This window comes from Haplochromis burtoni, unplaced genomic scaffold (genome assembly GCF_018398535.1).
Source record: "Haplochromis burtoni strain Fernald_Lab_line unplaced genomic scaffold, NCSU_Asbu1 Contig_8, whole genome shotgun sequence".
In the NCBI taxonomy this organism is placed as follows: Eukaryota; Metazoa; Chordata; class Actinopteri; order Cichliformes; family Cichlidae; genus Haplochromis; species Haplochromis burtoni.
Window position 1 is genome coordinate 1900143 of NW_024582369.1, and position 11475 is coordinate 1911617.

Consider the following 11475-nt stretch of genomic DNA (forward strand, 5'->3'; position numbering starts at 1 on the left):
AAAGGAACAGCAACGGGCAGGCGTGGTGGAGAGTACAACCGAGGTCACCATAAGAAAAAAGCAAAATGATACAGAGAGAATGAACCGTGCCTTTAAAAAAAAAAAAGAAAAAAAGAAATAGTCCCACGTTCTTCGTAAGTGATTCCTAAACTCACAAACACATATTTTTAGAAAACTAACAAATAGGGAAAATATAACGGGATGAGTCATGCATCTTCTTGTAAAATGATTTTTGATCAGCGTCTCTTTTTTGTGGCCAAACATTATTGTAATTTGAAGAAACACGCACACACGCACATAATTTATTGGTTAAAATTGCAACGATTACATGGATAATTGCCCGATGGACAAATAATGAACATTAATGATGACACATTTTTGAATAAAAACATATACAATGCGTCTCTTCTTCATTTCTTTTGGATTGTTAGCCGATCAATAGAAACGCAACTGCTTCACAGCATTTCTCACTACGACAGAGACAATAACCACAGATTAATAATGAAAACGACGACTCCTCAGCTTCAGTTGTGAATTCACTTTCAAGAGGTTTGTCTCTTTGCTCGGTCCTCAGACTGTTTTCTAAACATTTATAATCCCCCTTTTCCCACTTTACAAAGTCTTTCATAAATCCTTTAATTATTTCCTGCAACCCTTTTTTCTAATGAGGAGAATACTTCACTGTGTGTGTGCGCCCGTGCTCGATTGTTGCATTTAGCCTGATGAGGCAGCACCTGCAGTTGTCTCCGGAGCCTGTAGAGAAACTATGATGGGAGGACGGTTCTCTGCAGCCAAACTCCTAATTAATGATCACTCTGCGAGCAGGACAGCTCTGATTCACTCAAACAGGACAGAATAAATTGCACTGTTGCCAGTGATCCTTTGATAACCAAAAAACCTGGGAAGCAAAGTAGTAAATTTCAAGCGAATACCATTCACCATTAAATTACAGTAAAGTACTGACAGATTTCCCAGCATGAAACGGTGTACCTTCGATAATCCATAACATTTTGTTACTCTAAAAAAGATTTGACTGTTTTCATACCGTTATTCTTCTTCTATTCTTCTATTATTTTTGTCTTTCTTGACAAGATATCCCCTTTGTTGCAGTTTTCCTATCCCTTTTATCATGCGGTTAAAGGAATTTGTTACATTCAAATTTTAAAAGCTACCCTGAAGCTGATTAGTCATTACAGAACTCTCAACTATGGCCATTACTAGCTGAACCTTATTGCTTTTTGGCCACAGAAACCCAATAAACTGTTTTATACACCCATCAGCTTATACAGAAACTAACTGAAATTACCACAGCACTTCTAAATTGATCATTTGATTATTTCAATTTCCATGATTCTTTTTTTTAATGCTTGCTAGCGGAACAAATAGATTTCTGCTAGTATGTTTTTCACTGAAAGCACCAGCTTTTACAGCATTCATGTATATTTATAAGTATAGATATCTTTATGAAGTCAGATTTTTTCCCCCCCCATGCTTTAAACACAAACACAGAAAACAAACCACAAACAGCTGCCACTTTTCACTCTCTTTTTCATTTTTATTTCAATTTTTTATTCATTTTGCACAAGCTTGCATATATACTGCACATACATTCAGTTCATAGAGGGTGAAGGCACGAAAGGCAATTTGACTACTGGTTGTTTTTGGGCTGGGCCAAAGCAATACAAGGGAAAAAATCTCAAGAGAAAATACAAAACTGCTTCAAACTAGTTTCGGCTTTCAAGTCCACCCTCTGCCCTGTCAAATCCAGTTTTTTTTGTTTGTTTTAACCATCCAGTTTCACGTAGCTGCCAAAATCCCCACTCATCTTTTCTGTCAATTTAACTTTTTTTCTTTTTTGAAATTGTAAATTCGTTAAAGTGTAAAATCTTTTAAGTTGGTTCTACTTATTCAAATGCAGTACAGCCTTCCCTGTTTGAAAAAACAAAATGAAACAACATCAAATAAATTAGGATAAATTAAACCAATAAATTACACAAAATCTGCAAGACAAATAGACACCGATAACAGGAAAAAAAAAAAAAAAAGCAGCCATGTCATGAGTTTTATTTTTACAACCTGTGTAACTATTCAGACTGTATCCGAAAAACATGGCTGTTCCAGTTGGAATTACTGCACTAAAATTGAATAATAATGTCATACAAAAAGCATCAACAAAACATTATTTACATAACATATTGCTAAAGTTATACAAAGGCAGTATTTATCACTGTAAGTCCACGTCATTGATATTTACAATAAAAGAGGAGCAATGTGATAATAATAAAAAAGGAATTACTACTGAAAGCATCGAGAAACAAAAACCTCTTTCAAACAGGTCAGAAAACAGATCAGAGGAAATTATCGCAACACACACACACACATGCGCACACACCAAACACATGTTGCCAAACGCTTAATGAGAGTCATTTACATGTCAGGATGGTACTCCCAGGGGTGGGGGAGGGGCCACAGTGTTGAGAATTGTGTCACACACTGGTTCACAGGTTCTCATAATCGGTCTTTTCTCTCACGCAGACACACGCAGTCATATACAGTGCACACACACACATGTGCACGTACTGCAAAGCATACAGAAATTCCACAAAATTCCAAACTTTCATCAACTTTTAAACCCAGTGAAAAGGGGGTACAAATCGCTGTTTTGTTTTTTTCCCCTTCAATCTGCAATCAGTTTTTTTTTTTTTTCCCCCTTTAATCTGTCACTGTACAGTGTTCCCCCATCCATGGATGGCACTAGTCTTCTGATGACAATGAGTTCCTGTCTGTCTCTTGGGTCAAATCTAGAGCTACGTTGGCGGAAATCTGCCCTTGTTTTTTTGGATGACACAAAGAGCACAGGCTGCCAACGGGCCGCGCTGTGACATCACCGTTACCCCACCGCTCGTCTGATGCATCGTTCTGTTCGGAAAATTAAAGAAATGAATGCTGGTGCAACTTCAAGGGCACTGCCGATGGGAAACCGTTTCCCGTTAAAGGCATGGCAGAGGGAGGGGGGGAACAAACAAACCAAAAAAAATACCCCACTCCTCTGTGGATATTTCAGAAGAGTGCTTATGAGTCCAGTTGGAGAGTGGGTGAAGTCTCCTTTTTTTACCTTTTTTAACCACTCACCCCTCTCTAGCACTCTGAGTGATAATAGAAAAAAAAATCTGTACAGCTATTCTTTGTTTCATCCTGACAGTATTTACAGCAGCGACAACAATATTTCATACTCTGAAAAGGTATTCCAAGTTTATTTTTCTTTTCTTTTTTTGATCTCCAGAAGACAGCCATTCAGCACAATACAAAAAAGGTAAAGAAACCAAAAGGAAAAACTGGTCACAAAACCTGCAAAAAACCTACTACTATTGCTCCTAATCTACCAACAACTCATTCAGAATACAGATTGCAACAAAACTGTCACTAAAAATACCCTCAGGATTTCTTTTATGAAACAGTTTCTAACAGTGCCTTTCAAAGAACTTCCACTATATATTTTTTTCCCATAGATTTATACTTTACATTATAAAAAAAAGGCTATATATGCATTTCAATAATGTTATCCTAAAAATTAAACGACCCCAGAAAACAAAACCGGACAAAAATATTCTCAACACGGCGTTAAGGTCTTGCTAATCCTTATTTTATTTATTTATTGTTGTTTTTTTCCTTTTTTTTTTTTTTGCACACAAGTTCTTCATTATCCTGAATTAATCTTTTTAGACGCAGGAACTCTTTAAGTTTAGGGTGGAGTTGCAGGAAGGGAGAGGGCGTGGAACGATAATAATCTGCGCATCAGATAAAAGTGTCCTTTCCTTTCTTTATCCTTTGTCTGTGGCGCTTTAGAGCCCTTGGCTGGTGCTTTGAGACTGAGACATGCAGGGCCTAGCCCATCCTTCAGTGAGAAATGTGCGCCGCTCGCTCTCTCAGGGCTCCGGATCTTAAGAAGAACACTGTCCGGGGAAGAGAAGGGGGACATAATGAAGGGAGTAGCTCTCTGTCTTTCTCTGCCTTCTTTTGTCAGGCCTTTTGTCTCGCTTAGACAAGTCAGCAGGTTAAGCAACCTGCCCCTTTTGATCTTTTGTGCCGCACACACAGACACACTATAAGCCAATGTCGCAAGGTGAGATCACCAGCTAGCTCGCACGCACCAAGCAAAATATCAAAGTCCACTCATTGCTTCAAACTTACCTCTTCAAAAAGGTCATCTAATATCTAATACTTACTGCTTCGTAAAATCTTAACAGCCTGAGAGGATGGGTGAAGGTAAAAAACAAATCAAAAACAGTACATATAGAAGTTCAGCTCAAGTGAAAAAATTTGGGATTAGAACTTCAGGTAAAAGTGAAAGGAATGCCGTTTAACAAACTGGGCACAGTGGCTTGAACAGAGACACACTTTGGGTCTTAAAAGCTGCCGGTGTGGGACGGCAGGACAGAGCAGAGGGCTTCAGGTGCATGTTGCTCCTTGCTCTGCGCCTTTGTCCCTGGTCTTTGTAGTGCTGAGAGCTTCTCCGTCTACCCCCTGGGGGAAGAGTGCTCACCTCTAACCTCATGTTGTTGCACTGAGAGAGAAGCTAAATCACTCAGCAGCAGGTGAACATAGAGGGAAGGAGCATTGTGTGTGTATTGTCATCAGGGTAAGTTCTACTTGAGGCAGAATTAATAAACGGCTGTTTATCAGCCTCAATAGATTCCTTTTATCTTCACGTCTGTTCAGTTAACAAACCGGAACTTCAGGTTTTGATATATTCAAGTATCGACTGCTATTAAAGTAACTTCATAATGCCATTTACACCATATATAAGCTAACCACATTAAGAGCCAGCAGTGTAAATATGTTAACTTCTTTCACGTGAGCTGTTTAGTGCTATAAAAATTAAAAACAAAACAAAAAATCAGACTTGCACTTATTATGTATGTTCACTAATTCAGAACACAGACGTAGAAAAATATTTTGTTATTAGATGAAGAAGTGCTCTTTAAGGGGGAGCAGATTAGTTTTCAAAGGTGGAACAGCTATAGTAAATCAAGAAAACACGCTTTTACCAAATACTTCTTATTTACTTCATGTTTCTTTAGACTATGTTGGTTATTTTTAGCATCATTACTGGACCGATCCTGTGCAGGATGAGCTTGTCACTACAGGTGAATAGAGAAGCCCACTCTAATAAATTCCCTGGAATAAAATCCAAATCCAGCAAAGTTGCCCCAGCAACCAAACAGCGAAACAAACAAAACAAAACCAAAGTCCACGCCAGTGATGAACAAACTGAGGGAAGTGAGTAAGGAGAAGGAAAATGGGGAATGAGGGAGGTGGAGGAGGAGGAGGGGGGAAATACTTCAGAATCTAAAAATCTTTTGGAATAATATTAATAGCAATAATTTATTTCTTTCAGCAACGGCATCAAGGGACAAACAAATCTTGAAGTGCCAATCTTCAGCAAGCAGTAGTGACAAATAATAATCATAAACAACAACAATAAGAATAGTAATCAAAAATAATAATGTACACCCAATAAACACAATGCCCCTATTTGCAGGGAAAACACACTTCAAAAAAAAGAAAAAAAGAAAAATGGTAGAGCTCAGTAGCTATTTGAAACTGGTCCAAGTCTCACAGACCAGTACCAAAAGTCCAGTTTTAGTCCAGTCAACAACCTCACTAGGCCTTGCTTTTTGTGTGCATGTGTGCATGTGCCTGTCCTGTTAGGGACATCTTCAATAGCACAGTCTATTAGGCACCCACTTTGTATTAGGGAAAGAGGGGGGTAGGGTGGGGCAGTTCACATGGATACCCCCCGAATTGGAGGGGCCTCTGTGGGTGCCACGAGTCAAGTCTTCAGGGAACCCAGCCTATGTTCTTAGCAGTATAAATGGGAACTCGGGAACTCTTTCCACACATGGAGGGCGCCGTTAGTGTTGATCACAGAACAGGCCAAACAGAGTGTTCACACGGTCCAAGAAAATAAAAATAAAAACACCCAATAAGATCAGAGCCTCTTCAATTCAGAGTCATAGAAAAACAAAACATATATTAACCAGCATAATATAAGAACAAGAACACAATAGCTAGGTCATTTAGGAACTGCCACAAGGGGCTTTAGATTGGGAATGCTACTCCATAACTTTCATACATTCAAAAAAATAAAATAAAAATAAAAACAAACAAACAAGAAAAAAAAAAACAGGAAATCAAAAGTAAAGTTGAAGAAAAGGGAAAAAAACAAATCATAATATAATTTTGAAATTCTATGAAATCAGAAAAACAAAGAAAGCGCAAAGCGGTAAGCAAGGAGGAAGAGGAGGAGGAGGTGAAATTTACTCATGTAGAAGCTCTTGGAGACAGTTTGGGGACTTAAAGATCTCTGGGACCTCGCTGTCCAGTTTGCAGATGACCTTGTAGATGGCCTTCTTCCAGGACGGGTCCACGTCTTTGCCGGCCACGATGGCATTGAAGAACTCTCGCAGTGTGATTTCTGCCACCTCCAGGAAACGATCAGGGACCTTCGCGAACACAGAAAGGAAGGAATGAGCAATTGTGTAAACAGATGTGAGGAGTACACGGAGGAAATCCTATTTTAAGGTATTTTAAGTCTCACTGCAAAGTTTGTGTCCTTTATGTCACTGGACACAAAAGCACCGTTGTAGTGGTTTGATTTTAAGGCACTTCGTTATAATGCAAACCCTAAAAGTGTTTCGACCACTGAATACTGAGGAAAATGGGAACGAAACTTGACCGACTGCCAAAACCCAAACCAACTTTCCCAAACAGCGACAGTCTTCGCCCCCCAGTTGTAGAATATGTTCATATTTTCAAAGTGGATGTAAAACCATAAATCTCCTGTCTCTTGAGTCGCTACTTCCTTAAACGCCAGTTGAGGTGTTGGCCTGAGAAAAGTCACTTCTTGTGAATTCTCAGGTTTCTCACACCTCCCACTTCCCCCACCTTCCACCAGCAGCGTGGCGGGCGTGACATGTTTATGAGTCCCACTGTAAATCTGCGACCAAACAAGAGAGCGGAGCTGAAGAGCGACAGAGAGGTGCTGGCGAAAGAGGAAGTACTAAATGCTTTGGGAACGGGGAGACACGCTGCCTCTTTAGTGTCCCTGACAGCAGCGCTCACCGACACCATGGAGATGATTAGTCTGGCAAAGATCTGTGACACCTTCCCCCAAGCCAACACTCTGTCACACACAGACACACACGCTTATGCTGGTGTGAGCACACACACCAGCGGACACACCTCCTTGTGCCAAGGAGATGACACATCCTGTACTGTGACAGAGCTCTACATAATGCTCGCTGCACGCACGCACACACACATACACACTCACGCACCGGGTACCCTGGTGTATTTGGCTGAGTCTCTTTCCTCGACTCAGAGCTCCAGGGCGACGCAGCCTTCAGGGGTCACCTGCTTGGATAATGCTGACTGTCTGCCTGCCCGCCTCCCTCGATGCTCACACACACAAACACATATTGTCTCACACACATACAGCAGCAGCCTGCCCAAATGCCTGACAGTGCGCACTCCACTCCTCTCCTCCAGTGTCCTGCAGATACTCATCAGGAGTGTCAGGACACAGCAAGGTTAGTGGCCACTGGAACACACACACCGATGGACAAGGACCCACACACACAGACAGGCCTCTTCAACCACACACATATGCACTTAAACACACATGGGACAGCTACCAACCCCCCTCGGGGTGATGAATGGAGGCTAAGATGCCTGTGTTTCTGGTTGGTGTGTGTGTGTCTGTCCACTACTCAAGTGAAAAGGTGAGTTGTGAATAAGGAGCTTGTGCACTGTGTGTCTGTGTGTGTTTGACGGAGAGAGAGAGAGGGAAAGGAAAAAAACGAAAGATAACCCAATTCCCCAAATATTGAATTCCCGTCTGGTGGGATAAAAGTGGATATAATTCATTGTTTGGGCTGCTTGTCGTTCACGGAATACTGGCACAATGACCCCGCTTTGAGGCCAGCTACAGTAAGTGTGTGTGTGTGTGTATGCCCGCGTGCACTTTTCCCGAAAGACCTCGCTAACGGGACGGTGCCGCGTAGCGCCCTGGTGTTAGATGCAGGGAGTGCCGCATTACTAAGAATATTCCTGCATGGAATTTCTCCTGACGTTTTGACTATAAAAGGACAGCAAAATGCTGACTGCAAGGAGAAAGCAATGTCAAGGAGAAAAGGGTATTGGTATTTCAGATCCTCTTGACTGAGAGAGTGAGAATGGGAGGGAGGGAGAGATGGCGAGAGAAGGAGGGGCCGAGAAGAGTCTAAGGAGAGAGAGCAGCGCAACAGAACAAGGGAGTTATTCCTGTCCCACAAGCCTTTGTTTTGCGAGTACATGTGAGTTGTGTGTGTGTCTGTGACTGAGCTTCCTCCTGACCAGCAGTGAGCCTAAACTGTTTGCACCCCCTTCCACCTTGTCCAATTCTAACACCCCCCCCCCCCAAACTGCCTCACTGCCTCCCTCCCTCCCTCTTCATCTTTCTATGTCTCTCTAGGGTCAGCTGTTGGGCCTTTGTTCCAGAGGCATTGTGGGGGATTATCCAGTGTGGCCGTTCATTCGCTCGGCTGTCCGGTAAATGGGGCCAATCGCGTGGCTCACAATCCTTCATACATATTTCATAGGGGTTTTTAACAACTTCTCAGCAGAGCCCAAAATTAAAGGACAGATGTACAAACAGAGAGGGAGGAGAGAGGGATGGATGGAAAGAGGCAGCGAAGTGGTGGCAAGGGAAGGATGTGGAGTTGCGTGTGTGTGTGTGTGTGTGTGTGTGTGTGTGTGTGTGTGTGAGAGGAGTGACGCCTGGAAAAGGCAAACAAGGTGACTGAGAGTGAATCTATTGCTAAGCAGGCTAAATCTGAAAACGAACCTTTTCTCTTTGACTTTTGGTCCATTTTTCAAAAGTGGAGTAAAAAAGTAAGCTTAAATGTGATGCCTTTAATTTGGACTAGCAAAACACGGAAGGGGTAAACTTTCTTGTCTTGCTCATGTTGAATTTTGGCTGGCAAACGCGTGCGGCAGGCAGCGGCAAAGCATTCAAAAATCAACCAATAAAGAGCTCTCATGAAAATGAATGCTCTCGCCCTATGTAACACAATATGAAAAGCGGAAGACGGAGTGGGAAAAGGGGTGGAAAGAATCGGCAAAGATGATAAGGCTGCAATACCCTGACATTTACATTGTGCTTGGTGTTAGGGGGCCTTCTAATCAAGGAGAAAGGCAGGGTGGAAGAAAAAGGAAAGTAAGGTTGATAGCACTAAGGCGGTAAATCAGTCTTTTTCAATGGCTGCCCCCTCTCCCCCACGACACTCTCTCCCCATTCTGTCCATCTCTCTCTCACTCGTGACAGGTTGCTTTGAGACAGAAGGATAAGCTCTTTTTCAGAGAGAGGGAATCGGATTTCCTGCTTTTTGATGAGATAATAAAATATGACGGAGGACAATAGGAGCCTGTGGACGGCTTGCTGGGAGCTATTCACTCCAGCAGCAGCCCTCATCTTAAGACTGCTTAGACAAACGTTTAAAAAGGTAGCCAGAGGCCCAAGCCCTCAAAATAAAGGCTACTGTTACACACTCTGTGTGCAAGTGTGTGTGTGTGTGTGCGCGCGTGCACGGGCCTGTGTCTTTCGCATGTGTTTCGGTAAAGCCTGAGAAATCTCTTCTCTCTCGGTGACTCAGGGTTGGCTGTTTGTTTGACCAACGTGTTTCTCCCCTTTGCTTTTGGGAACTGTCAGGAGATGTATTGCACCTTCTATTTGCACAGTGTTAGCCAAACAAGACAAGACCCTGGAAGATAAGGCTGTATGCGTGTGTTTGTGTGTGTGTAAGTGTGAGTGAGTGTTCTAGCAAGCTTTTGCCTTGAAGGATGAAATGCAGGGACACAACATAAGCCCTCGCTGCAAGCCAGGTTAATTCCTAACCCCAACTCAGCCTGGGAATACCAACACTTCCCATGCTTTTTTGGTCACTGTGTTTGTGTTTGTGAGACGTGGAATTTATAGATTTTGTAGCGCACTCAATGCCACAGATGGGGGGTTATCTGACTCTGATATCCAATAAGTATTTTTGTGATACCCGTGTCTTAAGTAATCTAAAGTTTGCACACAGTAAAGGGTCTGAAAACAAGAGCTGAAACTGACATTTGAGCGAGTCAAGCCAGAGGTTTGCAAACCTCGAACATGCACTGGCCCATAAGCCTCCCGTGCCTCACATATCTGCTCCAATCAATAATCTACAAAGGTCTTGATAAGCCCTTGGTCCATACTGTCATTTTGGACAAACACAACCCATGTCCCCTCTCTTCCTACCCCTCACCACGCTTGCCCCCCCAGCCCCCCAAGCCTCCCATCCGATAAGATTGTGCCACAGCTGAAGAATCTGACCAATCGGGAAAAGTCACAGAAGATCCGTAGTTAAATTTTTTTTCTTCATTTTCGCAACATTGTCCAAAATATAATTTCATTCTTGACATCTCTCATTGGAGAGGTTTGCACCAGCGTTTAGGAGACTGCTGGGACGGGAAATGGGCCTCAAAGCTGAGCAAACATCAGCCACCCTCACTCCACTGATAGCCTTGAGAACAGGGAGCCTTGAGGGTCTGTCGTGCATACATGTGTGTGTATATCTTGCTGTCTGGTGTGCTTATGTGGACACGAGCATAAGCGTCACATGGACTTTTCTCAAGGTGCACCTCTGCTGGCGAGTCAAGGGCATGCCAGGGTCAAAGACACTGATGAAGTCGCTCTCCTATCCCATCCACAATGGTAATTTTTCTTTCCTCTCCTCCTGCTGTCCCTTCAGTTTCAAGAAATTGTCAATTGTTTGAAGGCTACAATCGACAAAACGTGGTGTGTACAAAGAATAGCTGCTAACAGCAGGGGAGCTCTGAAATCACAGTTTGTCCCATGTCTGGAGACTTAAAAATTCATCGACTCAGCTTGCATGGGTGAGAGAAGCCAATCTGGGAGGGGGGGGTCACTGAGCGCTGTAACAGGGCCTCCTGAGGTCAGGAAGTCAGCTCAGCTTTGAGAGACTGAGAGCGCAGGAGGCAGAAGGGAAAGAAAGGAGCAAGGGAGTCTGGAAGATAGGAACAGGACATCTGGAGAGGAGGAGAAGAGGGGGAGGGAGGGAGAGGAAGAATAGAAGGGTAGGAGGAAGGAGGGTGTTGGGTGGGTGGGTGGGCAAACAATAAAGGATGGAGCGCAAGGAGGTGCGGCAAAGGAGGGAGGATAGAAGATGGATGGACGGATAGGAGTAGTTGGAATGGAAGGGCAAGTGAAGGAGCAAGATGGCAGGAGACGAAAGAAAAATAATAAACTGCAGATTGGATTGAAGGAGGGAGCGTCTGGCATCAGTGGGGGAAGCATGAGTGTGTGTGTGTGTGTGTGTGTGTGTGTGTGTGTGTGTGTGTGGGCCTGTGTGGGGGTCATTATGAATACCATCCAGAGGTGTGATTCTC

General features: G+C 43.1%; 1 protein-coding gene across 3 annotated transcripts in view; it reads right to left on the reverse strand.

Moving 5' to 3' along the window:
* Positions 1–1531: 1531 nt before the first annotated feature.
* The window catches only part of LOC102292414 (prospero homeobox protein 1), a 33524-nt gene continuing 23580 nt past the window's right edge, over positions 1532–11475 (reverse strand). For all 3 annotated transcript variants that reach the window (XM_005914488.3, XM_005914487.3, XM_005914489.3), the window contains one exon: positions 1532–6506. In XM_005914488.3, coding sequence (XP_005914550.1) covers positions 6321–6506 — 186 coding nt within the window. In that variant the 3' untranslated portion in view covers positions 1532–6320. The remainder of the gene's footprint in view (positions 6507–11475) is intronic.